This window comes from Saccostrea echinata, unplaced genomic scaffold, assembly GCF_033153115.1.
Source record: "Saccostrea echinata isolate AGI-Se365-2 ecotype Australia unplaced genomic scaffold, CSIRO_AGI_Sech_v1 ptg000003l, whole genome shotgun sequence".
Taxonomy (NCBI): domain Eukaryota; kingdom Metazoa; phylum Mollusca; class Bivalvia; order Ostreida; family Ostreidae; genus Saccostrea; species Saccostrea echinata.
The window spans coordinates 14,657,135-14,681,906 of NW_026889752.1; the positions used below are offsets into that span (position 1 = coordinate 14,657,135).

At 35.3% G+C, this 24,772-nt stretch overlaps 1 protein-coding gene across 1 annotated transcript; it reads right to left on the minus strand.

The window, feature by feature from the left end:
- LOC133178919 (uncharacterized) lies at positions 1–9,818 on the minus strand. The gene is made up of 2 exons (XM_061313576.1): positions 9,738–9,818; positions 1–617 (listed from the first exon to the last, which is right to left on the minus strand). The coding sequence occupies exons 1-2, from the start codon at positions 9,793–9,795 to the stop codon at positions 316–318; spliced, it is 360 nt and encodes a 119-aa protein (XP_061169560.1). The 5' UTR covers positions 9,796–9,818; the 3' UTR covers positions 1–315.
- Between the last annotated feature and the right edge of the window lie 14,954 nt (positions 9,819–24,772).

A 24,772-nucleotide genomic window follows, 5' to 3' on the forward strand; every position in this document is an offset into this window, starting at 1 on the left:
CAGAGTGTATTATCTGTTTATTCAATCTCTGACATTTAAAATTACCAAAGACTGACAATTCGTCCATTAAAAGCTCTTGATATGCATGTACAACGTACCGATATAATACTTGAAGTACTTGAAATGTTCCATGTCTAGCAATTCAATCGGTGAAATACGTTTAGGTCTTTCCCGTGTTACACGAGTTCAGATTAAGGTAAATTATTTTATCTTTTTTTTACTTAATTCTTAATTTCCGGATTTAAAAAATGCCTTCAAACATTATTTGCCACATAATTATTTCATCAGTACTTTCATAAATATGATTTAAAACTTTCAGTCAATATACTTTATTTCCGACTTGAAACAAAGTCGAGTCAGATCTAATAACACGAGTGATCCAAATACAATGGAAAGTATTACGATTCCTATGAAACCTGCTGCCTGAGCTGATGGTCTTGGGTCTGAAGCGGATATAAGGGTACGGGTGTGGGAGCTTGTATTCCGTGTATCAACCTTGAGTTCCTTTGTGATGTTGTTTACTTTTTCCTGAGTCACTGGATCAAGATCGTCGTATGTGATCCCGGCAGAATTGCAGGCACAATCACAACTTTTGGATGCCAACACAAATCCATTTTCTGCAAAGAAATGATTTTTTTTATTTGACACTGCTTTATCCATTATTATTATTAAAAGAATCAAGATATGGAGAGATTGAAGGAACCAATATTTGAACAACTTCTTAAGTTTCGATAGTTTGATTAATGCATTAAAAACTAAAAACTGACCAGTCGGCAAAAGTCCAACAGAGGGATAGAAATATAAGGCTTAAAAGATGAGAATTTCATTAATGACAATTTAAAAATATATGAAGATTATGAAACAGCACTGTATTCATGAAAGGATGATGTGCCAAAACTACTTTCTGCGGACTTTTTCTACGACGAATTATATTTATTCTACAACGATTTTGATAGTTTTCAAACAAAAAGTGAATAACTACGACGCCTTTTGAATAGTTTCAATAGTTCCAACACATTTTGATTGTGAAGATTACTGCATTATTTATGATTTTTTTTTAGACCCCCATGACAGCAAAATTCGACTTGGTTTATGACAAAGGGATCTTTAATGAAAAAAGAATAGGCAGGTATAATAGAGGGATATGCATGTCCGAGGAATCTACCATATTATTTCGCACATTGTCGCTTACCGAGAACAATTAATTGTCCAATCCGATGACTGAACGACAAAACATGCTGGTTTGCTACATGTTTACATTTTATCACAGACACTTGGCTCAGGTCAATTTAAACAATATCTCTACTACATTTCAAACTTTTAATGGCCAAGCAAAGGCTTTTTATACATGATAATACGTATGGAACCTCAGTGTTTTGGGTCGAGAAATTCACAATGAAACGTGCATTCACTGATTCTCGGGAATATGTTTAGCCAATTGTCCAACGACGCTTTACAAAACTAGGAAATTATACAATGTATATTTATAAAAAAAAAATTGTTTGTAATTATGAGCACGGAAATTGTAGATTCGTGTCTAATCTGTGACTCAAATGAATAAAAAAAAATGATTATCGGAAAACAAGAAAAAAAAATGCCTTTTTTTCCAAGAATTAAATTTCCTTAGATATTTTGTAGTACTCACTCGTAATACAACTCATTTAACTGATTGGTCGGTTAGAGAGTCACGTCGGTGCCTCGATTAGCATATTGACACGTCTGAATTTTGTGTCTTTTTGAACGTGTACTATATTTGGGGAATATTTCCTTTATTTTGGGGGAAAACTCGCTTTGCCTGTGGTTGAACTCCTTTGGAATTACAGCCACGACAGATAGATTTCGAATCTACGTCAGGAGTTCAACCACAGGCAAAGCGAGTTTTCCCACAAAATAAAGGAAATATTCCCCAAATATAGAACACGTTCAAAAAGACACAAAATTCAGACGTGTCAAGTGAATTTGTTCTTACGTCAGAAAAATTATTCCGTCGATCTGTTCATAATGGGGAAGACCAGCCAGATTTTACGTTTTAAACACAACATTTGAGCGCAGTTAGGTACAATTTTATCCTTTCACATATAGGTATATTTCAATTAAATACAGCGACCATCAGAAGGAGAAAAATGTACCTACTTGCGCTCGTATATTTTAAGGGCTTCAAAGAATGGGGCGTGGCCAAAATTCAATGGGAATTGGATGTAAACATGGTACCCCTACTCAAAATAACTTCCAAATTATGTTTTAATTTTCGGTAAAAGTAGTATTCCATGACGGTACACATATCAGTGATTAAGTGGATGCAGAAATTACAGTAAAATTTAAATATTTTATTTTTTGTTAATTTATCCTTTGAAGAAGGTTCTTAAATGACAAATGAGATTATCGAACTATTTTAGTTTTGATATAAGGGAGTGAAAATATCATATCATATAATGATTTAATTAAAAATACTTGAACCAGAATAACGCATGCTTTCATAAAATGCCAGTGTTTGGTGAATGCAATAATCACCCGGTGTAACGTTGAATTTTGAAACGTGTTGAAAACTGACCTGGAGGGTCTTTTTTCAACGTTGAATTATGAGACCATCAGCGTTGAATTAAGACCCTAACCTGTTGAAAATTGAGCCGGATCGTTGAATTTTTATCATAAAACAGGGTCAAAATTCAACAGTATAAAAACTAAATTAAATTGACATTTACAATTATGATTAATTGATTAAAAATTTACTCATGTATATATCATAATGTATATACATGTATTTACATTTCACCATGTCCGTAGGTACCAGATGAGAGGAGAGGGTTGGTGACTGGGTGACTATTTCCTTTAATAGTATACAATAGGAAACAAAGGTAAAGAACCTTTCTTTGGTCTTTTTGCTTTTGTTCAATTGCCCCCACCCCATCCCACCCCAAAAGGCTAAAATTGATTTTTCTTTCTACTGAGCTGTTCACCGAATATATTTTCATTCTTTAGAGAAACATGAATATTAATATATATTCAACTCGAAATGGTCAATTTCATGTAGCTTTATCCCTTTTATATTATTAAGACTCTCCATACCTAATTCACTCCAAAGTTAAAAAAATACATGACCTTTATAGGGGTATCGTTATTCAATAATTTCAACCCTTTCTGGTTTACTTTTCATTATACAACAAATGTTGATGTTCTACAACTGCCAAAACATATAAAATGAAATCGGAAATGACAGGGCATATAGTCTAATTAAAATACTATAGATGTGAAATTTGGCAATCTTTCTCTATGAAAGGAAATTATTGAAAAAGAAGTAGCCCTTTCCACGATAGTTTATAAGTTGAGTTACGGATTAGATCAACCGACTGAATTTTCTTTACGAAATATACCGGTATACGTAATTTTCAACAAAAATGAAAAAAAGGTGGAAATAAACAGTGAATGACCTCAAAATTCTCAAAAACAATACAAATTTGTGAACACAATATAAAACACGGACCCCTGGAAACTTCAGAGATTGAATCAGATGCCTAATAGCAGTAAGCATTCACTATTGGTCACACCCGCCATGATCTCTATGTATTGATCAGGTAGACGGAGTATTTTAGTACTAACAATGGCCTAACAATGGGTATGAGAAGGTAAGCAAAAATATTACCCAATGATGGATTGTATTAGCAAACTATGACATTATAACGCCTATATAAAATTTTCGAAATGCTGACTTTAAACGAGGTTGTTGAAATTCCTGTAACATCTACTTATTTGCCAGTACCCATCCTCTCAGATCATGCTGTTGCGTATCGAATACGTTTGGATACATAAACACTATAAACAGGTGATAGTGGAATGACAGAAATAAATAAGAAAAGTTGATTTTTCAACACTTTATACAACCATTCCCCGACTATTTGACATCATGAACAACTGCTTCTTTACTAAAAATGAAGCAAGCAAATTATTGTAACTTCTCATTGTCATCTACATATTTACTTTTATCAGGTGTGTGTCTCCATGGCAATTCGGTACACAAGAGCATGTTATATGTACGAACAAATAAGTTGATAATACAAGGGTATCAATGATTTCATGTAGAGTCACCAGTTTGCAAATTCTATGATCGATACAGTGACTTTATTTACCAAAACAATCTGTCCTTAGGTTGGTTGACTAACGTCTTTCGTACAAATGGATGGTCCATTTTTTCATACTAAATTGACTGCGTATTTCTCCATTTACACGATCATGACAAAGGACACGTGTGGCCTCCCGACAGGGAAAGCTTACTCCTCGATGGCATCTGATCCCACCCCTGATGTTGTAAAAGTTTGCTCTGCAAAGGATGGCTACTGGCAAATAAGTAGATGTTACAGGAATTTCCACAACCTCGTTTAAAATAGAATTTGTATTGTTTAATTAAACCCTTCAACATGATTACTGTTCATTGTCTTCAATGTTCATGAAAAAGTTGAAGCCATCTCGTTTATCATGCAGTTTAGTTGTTAGTTGGCCATTATCGTCTCGATTAAACACCCAAATATGAAAAAGATATTGTGGACTCTGTGGTGTCTTTTATTTCGAGTTCACTGGGATAAATCGAGTTAAGATTATTGTAAATTGATAAAACATCGTTGATATTATCCCCGTGAAAGCCCACAGCAGGATTTTTCTTGTTCTCATGTAGAAGTATTCGAATAGTTTGCTTCTTAAGATTATAAAAACATAGGTCTGCTAACAAAGGAGGATATTATGTCCCATCAAAATTCCAACAGCCTGTTGGAAGACTTGGTCTCCGAATACTACATAGATCTTGTGAGAGAGGAACTACTGCATATATCTAATTCAGAGTACTTGTTTGTAGAAGCAGGCTGTTTTTTTTTTTTTTTTTTTTTAACAAAATGACGTCGACTAGTCACGAGACAGGAAAATTCCCAAGTTGCATTTTTCTTGAAGAAGGTGTTTTATGATATCAAAACACTTAATCTTTAATTTATCGTAAGGAATGGCTATATAAAGTGTTGTATAATCATGCATTTTGGTGTTATTGACTTTGAAAGAAAATGATTTTAAATGTCTCAAAAATGTTAGAGTTCGTCAGATTTTAAAATCCACAATTTATATGATTTACACAATTTTATGGATCGGTTGAAGCATTTCTCCTTCACAACAGTGAATATTTTTGTGAAAAGAAAAAAATTAGGGATTGGTAGAATATTTGCTGGAACCTGCATGTTTCTTTGTTTGCAGGGACTTTCCTGAAGTATAAGAATCCAACATAAATAGAAATCCAATTTTCTTTCGTTGACTGAAATGTAAAGACCATTTAAAGACTGAAGCGTGATTTTGAGGAATTTCAACTTATAGAGTAAACCTTTCAGTATAAGTTGGATTTCCGGGAAAAAAATTAAATACAACTTTTTTTTTGCAGATCGCTAATTAGATGTCCTTGAAATGAGTAGGTATTTACCTACTCATTTTGAAAGTTGTGCATGGATATGAATTCTGCTGTTTTATAGATCTATATCGCAATCAATCTATTAAAATTTTTCAAGGTATCAAATACATACAGGTAAATATTGTGTAACTGGTTATTCTTTTTTTCGTACATTTTTGCTGTTCTATTGTCGATATACATGTGTATTGTCATGTTGTAAGTTTTGAATTTACCGGGTGGCAGTAAATACAAAGTTTACAACATGACAACTTCGTAATGTTGAAAATTTTGTATTTACTGCCATTCGGTAAATTCAAAACTTACAACATGACAGTATATACGGCTGTATAATCGATACAGGAAAAAATTCTACCACATCTTGTCCCAAATTTGGAGGAGAACTCAGTTAGTAAGGAGTTGTATATCATAATAGACACCTGAAGGGGGGGGGGGGGAGGGGCGATAAAAGGGTCTAGTACAATACGTAGTTCATCTTTAGTAACTGTTGTCAAAGACAACAATAAAGTAAGATATAAGGTGTATTTGAACAACTGTATTTTCGGGATGATTTCAGTCCGATCTTATTATCATGCTAGAAGAAATTCAAATTATGAAATTGATAAATATATTTGTAGTTACACGTACATATAAATCATGAACACAAGGCAAAACGCTATAGTCGGGGGTCAATATTCAACAGGGTTAATTTTTAACGCGTTTATGTCATTAGTGCCGAAAAAATAAATTTCCAAGATGTTGAAAAATGACCCCGGATATACATTCCACGACTTTTGGTCTTCAACGGAGAAAATGCACCCTCGGTTCAGTATTCAACGTTGAAAGATGAACCCAGGGTCAATTTTCAACCCGGGTCAATATTCAATATTCTACTTACACCGGCAATCATCACTTGCAAACAGTTAACTAGAGCAAAGTTCCATGCAAAGGAAAGAGTAGGTCTTCCGTCCGATTTTTAGCAACACTGCCTGTAAGAACGGTTAATGAAGGTAAGCCATTCATCATGAAGAAGCCCCTAGACTTTTTATATGGGATAAAAGACATTTTTTAACATTCATTGCAATCTATTCGGAACGATTTTACGGCTGAAAAATTCATCTTGAAATTTGTAAATAAATAAGCGACATTAAGATTTGCAGTGGAATACGTTTTTCAACATTACATTATGTTCATATCAAAACTTTAACTGCATATATATATATATAATTAAATATATATATATATATATATATATATATATATATATATATTTAATTATATATATATATATGTCGATTTCAACTCTAAGACTCTCTCTCTCTCTCTCTCTCTCTCTCTCTCTATATATATATATATATATATATATATAGAGTCTTAGAGTTGAAATCGACCTTTAAATTTATAGTTAAGATATTACAACGGTAAATTTATAAGCGACAAACAAATTCTTAATTGGTCATGTAGAATGACTGCCAAGCGTTTTCTCAAAAACGGTTCGACACAGAAACATGAAATTTTTAGTGATGATATATCAACATATGAAGATAAGTATTATGTATTTCAGTACCGCTGGGAGAACAAAATGTCGGCGTTTGCTTACGCCCCCCCCCCTAAAAAAGTATATCCGGAATTCCGTAATTTTAAACACGTTTGCAACACTGCTTCATTACTTAGTGTTGTGAGGTGTTTTGTATTGTTTCATTAAGTAACACAGAGAAACTTCTGGGACATTTCAGGGTGGTCAACATGTATGGTCATGTTTTTTTTTTCTAGAACATTCTTGAATTTCGTGTATGTCCAGAATGTTCCAGTAACACCTTGCATTTACAATTTCTAGAATTGTCTAGGTTTGTGTTAATGTATAAATATACTGTCAATTGTATGTATGGGTAAGACTGGCGTACAAATAGAGAGTGGAGTACCAAAAAGACTTGAGTACAAAGAGACCGGGATAGGATACTCTCACTGGGACATTGTGTGAAGAAACGGACACTCTGTTGTTTGTATGCTTGGATTCTTGCTGTAAATTTGTACTTTTTGATTTTTATATATTACTGTAAATAAATTGTTAAGTTTAAACTATGTGATTGATTTTTGCTGGCATTCGGGTTATTCTGACCCACAACACTTAATAATATTTTATTAAGACAAGTGGAATAAAATATGTTCAAAATTAAAATTTTTAACAACTTGTGTCAAGAAAAAAGTGACTGGCCCCTCATATTTAGGCTCTGCTCTAGTTATTATTATTACTATTATTATTACCGATTTTGATTGTTTGTTTGTTTGCTTAATGTCCCTTTCGAGAATTTTTCACTCAACTAGGACGCCATCATTGCCAGTGGAGGGCTGCAAATTTTAGACATACATAAAAAAGTAGGACCTTCTACCAAGTATTTTACGTGTTTATTAAGTAGCTTTTTCGATTTCATCGAAGCAGCAGTACTTCACATATCCAACATCAAAATAAAAAAAAATGGTCAAGATCTGTTTAGTGTATGTTCTTGCAAGAAGTCGATTTAAAGAGCCTCATCGATGAAAACACGATAGAATAAATTCAATACAATCTCTAGATGATAATTAAATAAAAGCATTGAACAAAGGTTACCCATTGGTACAAATCGTCTATTAAACATCTTTAAATAATATTCTGTTGATATAAAATGCACTATTAACTGTGAAAAAAATCACAAGATCAGCCACTCACTGCTGCACATAAAACGCATCTTTTTCCACGATGTCGTCATGTCAACAAGTTGCATTGCGATCATCTACTCGTTCATAACTTGTGTGTGGTATTTTACTAGCGACAAAAAGATTACAGTTGTAAGATTTGATGTATTTTAATACTCTAATGCAGTTTAAATTTGCAAATCATTTCATTTTCTGATCTTCCGGGGAATTGGTATCCCCGTGTGATGTCACAGTAAACATTTTCCATATTAATTAGGCCCCGCAGCCTAACCGTGCCATATGTTAAGAATAATGTTCTAAACAATATGTAACTTTTTGATTTTTGCAGAACAATCCCCTTTAGGACTTGAAAGTTGCCGTTAAATAGTTCTATTCTTTAAAGCTCGAAAACAAAAAGAAACTTCTGAATAGTTGTTGAACAAAGAGTTTTCAAAACTCACGAGACCTTTCATTTCATATGGAGAAAAAGGGGCTGACCCCTCAAGTTAGGACACAGAAGGGAAAAGACACGTTAATCTTTAACTAACGATCAATATTTTGTTAGAAATCACTGAAGAAAAATGTTCATCTTAACAATCTTCAACGATATAAAATTTTGATCATGTTACATATAATCACGGGCCATTTAGAGACCAAAATATTTAATCTTTTACGCTTTATATCGTAAAGTGGAAAAAAATGGTCCCACCATACATCCTGGGGTCTTATTTGAACTGTAATCTACACTAGCTGTGAGGCTTCCAAATAAATATGATTAATCGTGGTTTTGCTGTAACTGGGAAAAAGAATTTTTAAAATGTTTTCTGTTTTCCTTTGCATTACTTTAATTGTCCACTGGAAAGGTAATCCTTTGGGAGGAACGGTATGTTCGCGAAAGAAAAACAGATTTGAGCATGATGACCAAGTTTTCCGCACTCGAAACACTCGGACCATGTAGCTGGACACGTGAAAAGGTAAAATGGAAGAAGGTTTTCCCACACCTGTAGCACCGTGGGCTGGATCCAAGTGAAGAGAAAATCCTTGCTGGTCCTGGTGAGATCCAAGGATGACAAAGGCATTAACCCGGGTGGTAAAATACTCTTCCTCTGGTTTGTTATGAAGGCTTGGTGTTGTGCATTTTACAGTTGCTGGTACTCAGGATCAACCGCTTCAAAATAAAGGCAGCAGTCCCGGGTGTTATTATACCCTTAGGATATCCCCATCCAATTATCACGGGGAAAATAAGTATAAAACTTTCCGCAAGAATAAAGCAAAATTTCTAACGATCCCTAACAATCCTAAGCCTAGGACTTAAATAATCAACAGAGAATGTATTACATATGAATAATACATTATAACAATGACGATAAGCACTATTTTGAGCATAAGTAACAACAAATGGCCTAGATAGCTATAACAGAATACTCATTGATTTAGTTACGCATTTGGATTACATAGTAATTATCATAATTATAATCTTTCAAGGTATTTTAGAAAGTAATTATTGTTCTTATGAAGTACTTTTTCTATGTAAATAATGTGTCACTGAAATTGTCTATCTCACGAATTACACCTGGATAAGCGTATAATGTAGGTTGTATATCGCGTCGAAAGAAATGGATATAATTTTCGTCTATTTTAATATACTTACGGTCATCATGAGTTGTCATCAAAAGAAGTAAACAAATTACTGTGTATTTCAACGCCATGATCTATCCTCCATTAACTTGTGCAGAACAAAAACTGAAAAGAAAAAAAATCGATCGCAACTGTTTTAATGCTTGTCGAAATTTCACTTCAAAATAACCCAATCAATAGTAATATTTATGTAGACAATCAATAATTCCTATAGAAGCTGTAATGTAAATACGTGAACCATGAATGCACTTAACATTTCGGGTCGAATGTTCTACCAGACGCTATTTTTCGTATAAAGTCTTATACAAGTTTGGCTTCCTAAAAAGCCTGAAGTATCATCATTTTGTTTGATAATGTTAACGAATAAAAAATGGAATGTAATATTTTTCCCTGCTAATAACCGAGGAGAAACTCTACTTTCTTGATCTTAAATAGTTTTTTTTAGTACAAATACAATGTCTGTAGAAGAAATTGTAACCAGCCATCCTTTAAAATTACGCCCAAACAGTTGTTCTGCTAAAAGGCAAGTGTTTCTATTGTCTTTATTCAAGGCCGCTTACGCTGTCAGTCGCCAATTTTAAAAGAGTAAACAAGTCCTCAATTCTTTCCAAATCTTTTCTTGATCTAATCCTTCCATATAACATATCATTGCCCTGCCATTTAAAGAAAATATTTTTTCTGATACATGCATATTCCAATAAACCGGTATGTAAACCTTTGATTCCTTTTTAAGGTCCTACCTTACCCCGATTTGAATAACCATACACATTATTAATTCCTTTTCCGGACCAATCCTTCTTGAGAAGACTTAAAGATTTAAATATTAACATATTTGAACATTTTCTCAATCATCTCGCAATTTAGGTCAAGGTCATTATCTTTTCCCTTGTCATTAAGAATCAAAGATTACCACTGTCAATCATGTGAAAAGTTTACAAAACGGATGACCAAACCATCAACGCCAACAGACAGACAAATTTTGATTAAAAAAGCCTCTTATGAGCTGGTCCCTGATTTTACACTATTATAACTTATCATGACCTTGCTGTTCTACACTCTTATGACTTATGATCATACTGTTCTACACTCTTATGACTTATGATCATGCTGATATTAATGCCTTATGATCATTCTGATATTAATGACTTATGATCATGTTGATAATGACTTATGATCATGTTGATAATGACTTATAATCATGCTGATAATGACTTATAATCATGGTGATATTAATGACTTATGATCATGCTGACAATGACTTATAATCATACTGATTTTAAAGACTTACGATCATGCTGATAATGACTTATAATCATACTGATATTAATGACTTATGATCATGCTGATAATGACTTATGATCATACTGATATTAATGACTTATGATCACGCTGATCTGCTGACTTATTACGACCCTGCTGTTCTACACCATTATGACTTATTAAGACTTTGCTGTCTTACATTTTATGACTTTCTGCACTCTTATTGTAATAATAGATAAAGCATATTTTGGAAGGCAACAGTTGAAATTGACATCATAAGAGAAAATCTTTATTAACCAATGAGGAGGTTTTTCAGTTTCAACTGTTAACCCCAAACATGCACTATTTATTTTATTATACTGAATTCCTGAGTAATAAACAAATACATGTAAAAGCGGAAAATGTCATTCTGACTCAAAAAAAAATGTATTATCAATATATAGAAAATCTTGAGTGAATATCAATAACTTCACTAATCTTAATTTCTTCTGTCTTTCCTTCTCATCCTTTTTTCTTAAAATAAATCGGATGGGGGTGGGTGGTGGGAGGGTGGGCACTCTAAACCATCAGTCTTTAAGACTGCTTACATGTATCAGCATATTAATTTTAAACGTTTCAATCTATCGGGGGCTTCTTAATCACTGCTGACAAATACAAGAAGAGGCCCATGGGCCACAACGCTTACCTGATTTACTTTGGCCCTGCTGTTCTTCACCAGATTTTCCCCTTGTATTAATATATATTGTGGCCCCACCCTACCCCGGGGGTCATGATTTGAACAATTTAGAATCTACACTACCTCAAGAAGGTTCAACATAAGTTTCAGCATTTCTGGCCAAGTGGTTCTTGAGAAGATTTTTACGATTTTCCCTATATACTTCAATGTAAAAATTTGATTGCCTGTTGTGGCCCCGCTCTACCCCCGGGGATCACGATTTGAACAAATTAGAATAAACACTACGCCAGGATGCTTCTACATAAGTTTCATATATTCTGTCCCATTGGTTCTTGAGGAGAAGATTTAAAAAAAAAAATCTATATATTTCAATGTAAAAATTTGAACAATTTAAAATCTTCACTACCCCAGGATGCTTCTACATAAGTTTCAGCATTTCTGACCCAGTGGTTCTTGGGCAGAAGATTTTTTCTACATATTTCAATGTTAAAATTGGACTCCCTATTGTGGCCCCACCCTACCCTCGGGGATCATGATTTGAACAATTTAAAATTTACACTACCCCAGGATGCTTTCAAATAAGTTTCAGCTTTTCTGGCCCAGTGGTTCTTGAGAAGAAGATTTTTTAATGACCCAACCCTATTTTTGTCTTTTTTGATTATCTTCCCTTGTAAGGGGGCTTAGCCCTTCATTTCAATAATTTAAACTTTCCTTTACCCAAGGATCTTATGTACCAAGTTTGGTTAAAATTGGCCCAGTGGTTCTTAAGAAGAAGTTAAAAATGTAAAAAGTTTACAGCTCAGGTGAGCTAAAAATGTAGGATCATCGTTTCTTAAACACTAAAATACTATTCATTTTATTTTCATTTACATGTATGTAGTTTACGGGGGACTGCACTGGAATAGTACACATAGTACAAAGTGTGGAGGTTAAACTTATATGGTGACGGAGATGAGACGGAAAAACGTCCAACTGCCATAGCAACGAGTTTCTATTAAATAAAAGGAGTTGTATATGATGTATATCTCGTGGGCGCATTTTATTTCCCTCTTTTCAAATAAAGAAGACAATGTCGTATTTCACCCCCTCCTTCTCTCTCCCTCTCTCTCTCTTCTCTAATTGTTAAGAAAGTAAGTTTTTTGTGTTTTGGATTCTAAATAAATGAACTTGACCTTCATATTACAAACAACCTTTCATCATTAAGTTTTCAAAATGCTACGGCTTCACACTTACTAAAAACCAAGAGGCCCAAGGACTTGAATCGCTCTCCTGATGTGGAGGTTAAACTTATCTGGTGACGGAGATGAGACGGAAAAACGTCCAACTGCCATAGCAACGAGTTTCTATTAAATAAAAGGAGTTGTATATGATGTATATCTCGTGGGCGCATTTTATTTCCCTCTTTTCAAATAAAGAAGACAATGTCGTATTTCACCCCCTCCTTCTCTCTCTCTCTCTCTCTCTTCTCTAATTGTTAAGAAAGTAATTTTTTTGTGTTTTGGATTCTAAATAAATGAACTTGACCTTCATATTACAAACAACCTTTCATCATTAAGTTATCAAAATGCTACGGCTTCACACTTACTAAAAACCAAGAGGCCCAAGGACTTGAATCGCTCTCCTGATAATTTGTACAACCTATCACTTCTATTTGAAGCCTCTAAGTATCCTTTATATTTAGATAAAGCCTTGAAATTCTAAAAGTAAGTCATCATGACCTACATTTGGTTAAAACACTCTGAGAATCCAAGATGAATCAACTTACAAAGTTTGATGATTCAAAATGAATCAAAATTATCAAAATTATCAAAATAATCAAAATTATCTTTATTATAATTTATCTTATATTATTATCCTTTATTATCTTAAATATTCAGATATAGCCATGAGATTCGAAAAGTAGGTCACAGTGACCTACTTTCTGGTAAACATACTCCGAGACCCCGACATGCCTCAACTCACAAAGTTTGATGATTTTAAGTCTCTTTTTATTTGAAATATTTAGATATTGCCTTGGAATTCAAAAAAGTAAGTCACCTACTTTTTAGTTGACATACTCTGAGGATTCAAAATACATCAACTGACAAAGTTTGATGATTCAAAATTATTTAATTGCTGTGGTTAGATTTAGAAATTTATTTCAAAATTAAGGATTATCTCCCTCATGCATAGCTAGCTCTGATCCTTCGACGTATTTGCATCCAGTCTTTAGCACCCCCCTTTCAGCTCTTCAATTTTTTAAATTTAAATATTTCAGATTTCCAACCTTTCGGCATGAGCAGCACTGAAGATACATAATTGTCGAAATGCGCATCTGATGCGTCAAAATTGGTACTGTAAATGATTTATATCCAATTGATATCTCAAATATTTAAATATAGCCGTAAAATTTCAAAAGTAGGTCATGATGACATACTTTTCAGTTTACACACTCCGAGGATCCATCGACTGATAGTTTGATGATTGTAAGCCACTTTGTATCTGAAATATTAAAATATCATCATAAAATTCCAAAGGAAGGTCATGGTGACCTACTTTTCAGTTGACTTATTCCGAGGACCCACGATGCATCAACTGACAAAGTTGGATGATTCCGAGCCAATTAGTACCTGAAATATTAAAATACTTGTATATGCATATTTTTTTGTTAAAGTAGGTCACAGTGACCTCTTATTTAGTTGATGAACTATGAGGACCCAAGATGCATCAACTGGAAAAGTTTGATGATTCCAAGCCAATTAGTACCTGAAAAATTGAAATATAGCTGTAAAATTTCAAAAGTAGGTCACGGTGATCTACTTTTCAGTTGATGTACTCAGAGGACTCAAGATGCATCAACTGATAAAGTTTGATGATTCCAAGTCAATTAGTACCCGAAATATTTACATATAGTCATATAATTTCGAAAGTACGTCATGATGACCTACTTTTCAGGTGACGTTCTTAGAGGACCCAAGATGCATCAACTGACAAAGTTTGATGATCATATAGGCCATACTCACTCACTCAATCCTCTCTGCGCCATCAGGTGCTTGAGGCGGCTACAAGGGATTTTCATCTGGATCGGTCTGCAGCTGCTCGTGGTGCTGTCTCCATGGTCAAATCTCTGCACTTCAGGTCTTTGAGGACAGTTCTTCTCCATGTCTCCTTTGGCCGGCCTCTATTTCTTTTTCCCTGGGTTGTCCATCTAAGGCCAACCCTAGGCAGTGAGTTGGGGGGGGGGGCATGCGCAGGACATGACCAAGCCATCGCCAGCGTCTTGTTTGGATGGTCTGCTATATTGTAGACATCCCAGTTCTTTTCAACAGTTCTTCATTCGAGATGGTGTTTGGCCAAAAGATCTTGAAATATTCTGAGGGATTTGGTTTGAAAGACTTCTAGTTTTCTTTCAATCGCCAAAGAGGTTTTCCAGCACTTTGATCCATACAAGAGGACACTGAGGACATTGCTGGTGAAAATCCTGATCTTGGTGCAGATGTTAAGTGCTGTGGATCTCCATATGGGTTTCAGCATTGCAAAAGCCTGATTTGCTTTGCTAATCCTGGTGTTGACTTCCTTGTCACAGTCGCCCGTTGCAGTGACCTTGCTACGCAGGTATGTGAACTCCTCAACGTCCTCTAGTGGCTTACTGTTGATCAGTAATGGATTACTGTTAGTGGTGTTTACTCGTAAAATCTGTCTTTTTGGTGTTAACCTTCAATCCGATTTTGTTAGATGTTGCACTGAGGAGCTCTTGTCTTCTGCTGAATATCCTGGTGTCTGTTTGATAGGAGGGTCAAGGTCATGAGCGTAATCAAGGTCCTCTAGGATTGAGGTCAGTGTCCACTGCAATCCCTGTCTTTTGCCTTGTGTGGTGTTCTTCATAACCCAGTCAATTGCAAGTGAAAATAGCACAGGTGACAGAATACATCCTTGCTTCACTCCGGTGTTAACTGCAAAGGGCTCCGTGAGCTGGCTGTTATGTATCACTCGGCACTCAAAGTTCTCGCAGAGGGACTGGATGATATGAACCAGTTTCTGTGGGATGCCGTAGTGACGCAGGATCTTCCAGAGAGACTCACGGTGTAAGCTGTCAAAAGCTTTCTCAAATCAACGACTACAGCATAGAGTGTGCTATTCCATTCACATGACTGCTCCAGTATCTGTCGTAGTACAAAAATACAGGATTTCCCTTTTCTGAATCCGGCCTGCTCCTGGCGAAGTATGTCATCTACAGCAGCTGTCATGCGTTGTAGTATGATGTGGCTGAAGACCTTGCTGGTGAGAGAGAGGAGTGTAATCCCACGCCAGTTGTTGCAGTCTCCAAGGTCACCTTTCTTGGGCAGGATCATTAAAAGTCGTCTAGAAGACGTCACTTCCGGTCACACCGGAAGTAGTCGTAAATAGCTCGTTTTTGCACACATGACCTTAGATGTCTCTCGATCTCGATCTCATCTGCTTGAGAATTAGACGGAAGACTTATTTCTTGCTTTGCAACAAGCTCGTCTAGTTATTTTTTTTTTCTTACCGATTTTGTGCACGCGAGTTCTCGGTAAAATCCACCTGTGATGTCACTCTTTTATATGAGCGCTCCATTATTTTTTAGGATTGGAGAGTTGCAAATTACACTGAAATCAGAATTTGTTATGTTCATATTCTCCTTCCCGTACCTCTACAGAGAAAAGAACTTAGAAAATTTTAACAAGCTTATTTTCACATAAAGAAAATAAATGTGGCTCTGTTGAGAATCGAACCCGGTACCTTCACCTTCGGAGTCAGGTACTTATCTCACTACGCTATCGAAGGTGTTGATTGACAGGGGATTTATTAACTTCAGTACACTTTTTTCGCTTTACTTTTTCTCTCTTTCTCTATAAATACTACTAATATGTTAAGGACATATGCAACGTACCTTACCTGCTGATAATTTTTCAAGATATTCTTAACTTAAGATTATAGTGTCATCAGATGTTTGTATACAAAAAATCAGCATGCATTACCAGGGGTTTTGAAAAGATAGCAATTGATGAAAATTCTTGTATTAATCAAAGAAAAATATACAAAAATTACTAAACATATATTCTAGATGTTTTGTTTATCCAAACTTGTTTTAGAAGAAGTGAACAATAGCATATATAGACATTAAAATGTAGCACACAGTTCCTTTAAGTTTTGGAACTCTTGATCTCCTGGGAAAAAGACAATAAAGTTCAAACTACGTTGCGTATGTCCTTAAGGAGGAGAAGGACCTTGAGCTGAAAAAATACTTGTCATTAAATTTTTTCATATTTTGTATTTTTCCCGCATATCTTAAAGCAGTTATATCATTAGGTTTCTTACCTTATTTTGGAGATATTGATTAACAAATACTATGCCCTACCGATCTAATTGGAGTTTTAATTCTCCATGTTTCTGGGCTCATTACTCTGTCCATAATGGGATTTTTTAAGCATATATAAGAAATATCAAAGTGGACGTGTCTTTTAAATTATTTCAGAGTATAACTAGGATTTAAAATTCGATAAAGCAAGTTTTGTCTATCACACTGCATCTGGATAGGGAAAATTACGCACTTTTTAAGACAACTTACACAATAAAAAACGTAATTTACAAAAAATTCTATCATTCAATATTTTTTAATTTGCGTTGAAATGCAAATCCTTCAAATTATTGATTAACTGTAAAAATTTCGAATGATGAAGCTGATCTCATTATTTCACAGGACATCGTTAAAGAGGATATAAGCATAGGGTGAGTTAACCATGCATCGGACACATACCTTGCTTCGGACAACTTCAAGCAATAAACTTTCATTGAACCTGAGTCTCCCCATGTTTTTACTTGTTTCTGTCTTAAAGATGAAGAATTAAACTTTTTAATGATGTCGATTTTTATTTTCATGTTGTGATAAAAATACCACAAGAATGGCCTTGAAATTACGTCATATTTTGCATCATCAAGGGGGAGTAACCAGAATTTTACGATTTTGCAATTTTTAGAGTTGTCGTTCTTTTAAATAGACGTCAACGGAATGGGTCGGACCTTGGTAAAATTTGCCAATGATTGATAATATTACAGAAATTTTTCAAAAATTTTACTTCAATGTTTGTATAATATATTTTAGAGTTGTTTTTAACTAGTATGTTTATTTCACTGTACATCGGACACAAATTAACCATGCATCGGACACTTTCTGATGCATGGGTAATCACTTCCATTTTCATGTAAAACCCAAATGACAGCTGTTTTTTACGGAAAAAGAAAAGAAAATACAAATTATCGATATATGATGACTAGAAGTGGACTCAATTTATTTGTTTAAACTAGATGATTATAACCCACGAGACAAAGGCGCGAGTTGCCATATTACTAGCATTGTAAAGCCTTTCTAAGGCGATTTGATGCAACTAAAAACTCTTCATATTTGAGGATCGAAATAGTCATTAAAATTTTATTAGAAGGTCAATTTTTTAATAAAAGATAAAAATGTTTCGATATCACTAATTTTAAAGCACCAAGATCAAGGTATGATATTTTTCTGGTTTAAATATCGTATGTCCGATGCATGGTGAATATTATCCGATCCTTGGTAAATTCTGACTTATTTCGAAAAAATCGGTTTTTAATGATATTTTCTCAATAAATAGGGCACGATTGTGTCAAAAATTTATATTTTAACCACATACTACATGTTAAGTTCCATTTTGATAATATTCGGTCGGTAGCGATATCACTAGAACTTGTTGAAGTGCAAGGGTGTCCGATGCATGGTGAATTCACCCTAACAAAAAGTGTCAAGTTACATTTCTCGAGTACGGGAAAAACCAACAATGACGTCAAACGTAAGCTAAAGAAGCGAAATAAGATATACTCACATATGATTTCCGTCATCAGCCATGCAAAAATAATTTCTGTGTTCCCCATTTCTCAAAATATTTCATCATATACTGATTACGACCTGTTTTACATAATAATACCGCCCCTGTGTTCACCGAGCATGATCTTGCTGTAATAACAGATTGTATATGACGTCACCGACTTGTTGGACGCGCAGTTTAGGAAAACAGAGGAGTGGATCAATCTTCTTCATAATTTTGTTAATGTTTACAAGAATGTTAAAACTTTTTATTTTTTTATATATATATATATATATAAGACGGTAATTAAAGTTAAAAAAATTGTCAACAAATTATACAAGAATTGATGCTTTACACGTTTTGCACTTATATAAATGGAGACTATGACGTAGTTAATTAGAGTCATGTGACCATGTGTCCTTCATCCCCTTAAATGTATATTTACAGTGTATCTTATAAATATTCTTTATTATATATTAACAAACAATAATTACAAGCATTTAAAAGAGTGGATTTTACGCGGGTTAATATACTCATAGCGCTCAATTACTTAAAAGCAATGGGCCTTAACCCCCTTTGGGGCCTCAGCTCCATTACTATTAAGGAATGGAGCGCTACTCGTACATTAACCCTTACGAAACAGCTCTCTGAATTTTCATGAAACTTCCAGGTCTGATAATCTCTGCAATTTTGTGATTTTTAGAGTGTCACCTTGTCCGGCAATGTTCTCAAAATCCAATGAACATAAAAGTATGAAATTTTCAGTGATGATAGAGCAAACTATGAAGAAGTGAATTTTGTATATAATAATTACCGGAAGTACGAAGCGCCGACGCTCGCTGTGGCCAGAAATTAGTATTATCGAGAATTTAAAAATTTCTAACACCTTTTCTACAATACTTTTTACCTGTAAATATTTTGTTAAAACATATAGAACAAAAGTTGTGTAAAATGTTACCATCTTTCAAAGGATATCAACAATAAGGGACTGGCCCCTAAAATTAGGGAGCTAGAGGGGCCAGAAGTGTTTTCCTGATATCTCAAAAAGTATTGATAATTTGTATAGCATCATAGAAACAAAGTTGTTCAAAATGACAAGTAGCAGCTCTTACGACCTTATCAACAATAAGGGGCTGGCCCCTAGAGGGACCAAAAGTGTTTTCCTGATATCTCAAAAAGTATTGAGAATCTGTATAGCATCATGGAGCAAAGTTGTTCAAAATGACAAGTAGCAACTAAGGAGACCATTAAAAGTCGTCAAAATGACGTCACTTCCGGTCACACCAAAAGTAATGGTAAATGGCTCATTTTTGCACATATTACCGTAGATGTCGCTCAATCTCATCTCCTCGGAATTTAGAAGGGAGACTTATTTGTTGCTTTTCAACAAGCTCGTCTAGTTCTTTTTTTCTTAGACGCCAACTTTGAAGCTTCATATCTTCCTCATTTCTCAACAGATTCGAGTCAAATTTTCAGAGCGCTTAGACTTTACAAAACATTTTTAAAATACTGCACTACATTTCAGAAATTCCTTTCCGCTCATGAGTTGATCCCCTTTGATTTAAATTTTAGGGGGTTTGGCGTCCAGACAAAGACTCCGAGACTATAATAGCTGGAGCACAAATATCATTGAAATTGAAAAGAAGAAATATTGTAGTTGTGCAAATCGGTTTTTGCTTTTTGATTTTTGCGTTCAAAGTGGCGCTAACGGGGTGTCAAAAATTAGGACGTCTAAAAGAGCTAAAATTTAGACACATTTTCCTTTGTATTTGTATCTTGTAAACTATAAATACATTGTTAAGACATGTAGAATAAAAGTTGTGCATAATTTTCAAGAGCTTTCATTTAACACCACCAAAAAGGGGCTAGCCCTTAAATAAGGGATCTAGGGCCCTCCACAATTTTCCTTTTATAACTCAAAAACGGTATACATTTCGATTTGACTTTCGATAAAAAAGTTGTTTTTAAACATCTTATTGATCTAAGGAAAATGTTATTTTGTTCGAATTTTGTGTAATGCGTGAATAAAAAGCTAGACCCGTAACCGAGTAACCGTTTTCATTCAGTAAGTCAAGGGGAACCCTTTGTGTGTACATCTGAAATAAACTTGCCGAGGATAATATACCTTACTACACTGAATGCTAATATTTGTTTGAAATAAGGTTTTAAACGTGTTCTGTGGTTCCCGAACATTTTATTCAATCACAACCATCTCATTGTATTTAGTTTTAAAATTAACAAGACTTTCAAGAAAACGGAAAGAGAAAATATCTTTTCTTCAATATTAAAGCAAACAATATTTATTTAAAAGAAAACTTTTAATCGTAGACGTATAACAATTCACAGTCATTAACTGCATGCAACTAACATTCATCTCGATCCTTTACTGTTTTGTGTTTACAGTTATGTAACTAATCCATCGATCACGCGTGACCGAGTAGATCACAAGAGATCACCGCATGTTAGCGATTGACCTACGGTCAAACATCGGCGTTTATCTTCTCTTCGTTTAATGTTGAAACAAAAACATTGTCAAATTTTAAAATATAGCATAAAATAATTCAGTCTTTAACTGCACGCATTTTACATACACCCCCCGTTTTGTGTTTGTTTACAATTATGCAACCCCTCCCTAGATTCCATATGCCCGATCGAGCATGATCAGTGCTCATACTCAAAACAAACATTGCCGTTTTATATCTATTTTGCTAACACAATGGTTTACGGAAATTATTTTTTTTAAATCACATCGGATCATTCAAGTGATTTAATCTTATCTGTGATTAATTGAGATCCGAACCATTTTATCAGTGACGTTTAAAGGTCCCTGATTTATTAATCTTAAACTTTTATCTGCATATATTTAATTTTATAAAGAGTTGTCTGACCCTTCCATATTGGTCAGGTGCTTTTGACTACAGAGAGGAAATTATGTAAAAACAACTTTAACTGTGTGAAAACGGTGGAAAACGATAAAAAATCTACAGATGTAAGTGACTAGAACCTTTTCTGAATTTATATTATCGATAAATATGATCGAAAGTCTTTCCTTTTTTATTCTCGACTGCTTTGTTTATGAACTGATTGTGAACTTGTTGTGTATTCACTCGAATAAATGAGATTTATAACACAGCTCCATGCAGTTACAAACAATTTATTACGGATGTAACATGAGTAACATTTAAAATCAAAAAGGTACAATTCCGGAATACTACATTCCTCCCCCTTTAACTGTGATGGACACATATTTCATACTTCAATGATTAATAAAAAAAAAATAAAATTTGACTAGTAGAAGGAATATCAATATTAATGGACATCTGCATACTGACTAGACAAATTACATTCATGATTAGACATTGACTAGACTTTTGAACAATCTAAATTCACATTTTAAGAAGTGAAAAAAAAGTGAACATTTTTGCACTACTTGGTTACATGTAACATAAAAAAATCACAAAACATTACAGGTTCTAACAATCAAACATTTCATGCATCTGTAAAATTGTTAATCTATCATTACTACTGGTAACGTTTTGGCAGAACATTTCGAATGGTGCGGGTTGGATAGCGTTTTTCGGACACGGAAGTTGCTGCAGGTGCACATGTCGGTATAGGAGTCAGTTCTGGTGATTGTTTCTTGGTAGGGGTCGCGATTAACTTGTCCTTGCCTTGCTTGTCACTACCATGATCATCTGATGTTTCGGCCGACAATGTATCATCATTTGATCGAATTAACTGTTGATCCAGATTCAAGGTTGGAGGTATTTGCGCAGAGTTGGTGAAATCTGCAGATCTTATCTGGTCTGTATGACGCCGCCATGTTGTCCCTGGTGTAATTTCCACTTTGTACGAAAGAGGTCCTGTTTTGGAGTCAATTGTCCCTGAAATCCATTTCTCACTATTGCTGCGATAGTCACGCACAGCAACTTTGTCACCGGTATTGAACTGTCGAACGGGTTCGGACGTGCGGTAATGCAGGCTCTCTTGTTTAGCTTCCACTGTGTTCCGAACATTCGGCTTCAGTTGTGTGAGTCTTGTACATAGTTCACGTCCTAAGAAAAGCTTAGCCGGTGTTTCCCCTGTTGTTGAATGCGGCAAACTTCTGTATGTAAGTAGGAAGTTGGCGAGACGCTTAGTTATGGAAGTTTCTTCCACTTTCGATGCACGCATTGACTGTTTCAGTGTCTGGACTAGTCTCTCTGCTAGCCCATTTGTTCTCGGATGAAACGGAGCTGACGTAGTATGACGAATTCCGTTATACTTCATGAAGTCTAGGAAGGTTTCTGAGACAAACTGCGGTCCGTTGTCCGAGACTAGGTGATCTGGTAGACAATTCCTTGAAAATACCCTACGCAATACATCCACTGTGCGGTCTGCAGTTGTTGACATCTGGACAACTTCGGGCCATTTTGAGAATGCATCGACTACGACTAAAAACATGTTTCCTTGGAACGGGCCAGCAAAATCTACATGTATCCTTTACCATGCACGTTGGGGCCATTCCCACGGATAAACAGGTGCTTTTGGTGGCATAGGTCGGTTCTCCTGGCAACCCTTGCAGCGTTTCACTAGTGTTTCTTAGTCTTTGTCGATACCTGGCCACCATACCAAACTTCGTGCCACTGTTTTCATCTTCACAATCCCCGGGTGTCCTTCATGAAGCTCCTCTAGGACAAGCGAACGAAGGTCCTGGGGAATGATAACACGAATTCCCCATAGTAAGCATCCCTGATAAATTGAGATCTCATTTCTGCGAGAAAAGTTTGCCTTCATGTCTTCACTTAGGTTATTTGCAGATGCTGGCCATTCTGAAGCTGTCATGTCATATACCATTTTAAGAGTAGTGTCTTTTAATTACCGTTCCTCTCTGAACGTCTTTACTACTAACAGGTAGGCTTTTAATTTGCTGAATCATATACAGTTCGGTCACATCATAAGCCTCTTCATTGGATCCTTCGCTTTCTGTTGGAACAGGAAGTCTTGATAAGGCATCAGCGTTGCTGTGTTTCTTTGTGTTTTTGTATCGAATATCGTATTGGAATCCTGATAGAAAAAGCGCATATCTCAGTAGTCTAGCTGCTGTAGTCACAGGTAGTCCTTTCTCGGGATGAAAAATAGATACTAGAGGTTGATGATCAGTCACTAAGGTGAACTTTCTCCCGTACAAGTATGCGTGAAATTTCTTCATCCCCCACACTAGTCCTAGCGCTTCCTTATCAATTTGTGCATACTTTCTCTCTGTTTGACTAAGTGATCTAGATGCAAAAGCGATCGGCTTTTCAGAACCATCCGGAATCACGTGAGAGAGCACGGCTCCCAGTCCATAGGGAGAAGTATCTGTTGCCAGTGTTACTGGCTTTTGGGGATCATAGTGCACGAGTACTTGGTCTGATGTCACAAGTTCCTTGATCTTCTCAAATGCTGCTCTGCATTATTTTGACCATAAAAATTTGGAATTATCCTTCAGAAGGTCATATAAGGGCGCTGAGTGAGTAGACGAGTTCTCCATGAATCGTCCATAGTAGTTTACGAGTCCTAAGAAAGCTCTGAGTTCAGACACATTCTTTGGTTCTGGAGCATTTAGCACAGCTTCGATTTTCTTTGATATTTTGTGGAGTCCTTTTGCATCTATCACACGGCCACAAAATTCAATTTTGTCTTTTAGGAACTCACTCTTGTCAACATTTGCTTTTAACCCGTAACGGTCAAGTCGCTTCGAGATTTGTTCTAAGTTCTTCAGGTGTTTTCCCAGTAATGATCATAAGATCCATGTTGCAGTGTACTCCCTCAAGTCCTTGAAGAACTGTGTCCATGGTCCTCTGCCATATCGCTGGCGCAGAGGCTATTCCAAACACAAGCCTGTTGTACTGAAATAGACCACGGTGAGTATTTATCGTGAGATAATGTCTATCCTTTTCTCTCACCATCATTTGAAGATATGCGTTCTTCAAGTCCAGTTTTGTGAATTGTTGTCCTCCCGCCAAACTTGCGAATATGTCCTCAATCTTGGGTAGAGGATACTGGTCTACGTCCAAGACAGAATTCACTGTGACTTTGAAGTCACCACAAATTCTCACTGTTCCATCTTTTTTTGGTATTGAAACAATGGGAGTAGCCCATTCACTGTGTTCTACCTTACTGAGAATTCCAGTCTTGATAAGACGGTCTAGTTCCTCATCAACCTTGGAGCGCAACGAATATGGTACCACTCGAGCTTTGCAAAACTTGGGCGTCGCCGACTCTTCTGCTTTTATTCTGGCCGATATGTCCCTT

Excerpts from the sequence above, each read along its gene's own strand:
- LOC133178919 (XM_061313576.1), bottom strand. The coding sequence starts at position 9,795 with ATGGCGTTGAAATACACAGTAATTTGTTTACTTCTTTTGATGACAACT. Across the intron at positions 618-9,737 it reads GATGACAACTCATGATGACC|AAAATGGATTTGTGTTGGCA; the intron begins GTAAGTATATTA and ends ATTTCTTTGCAG.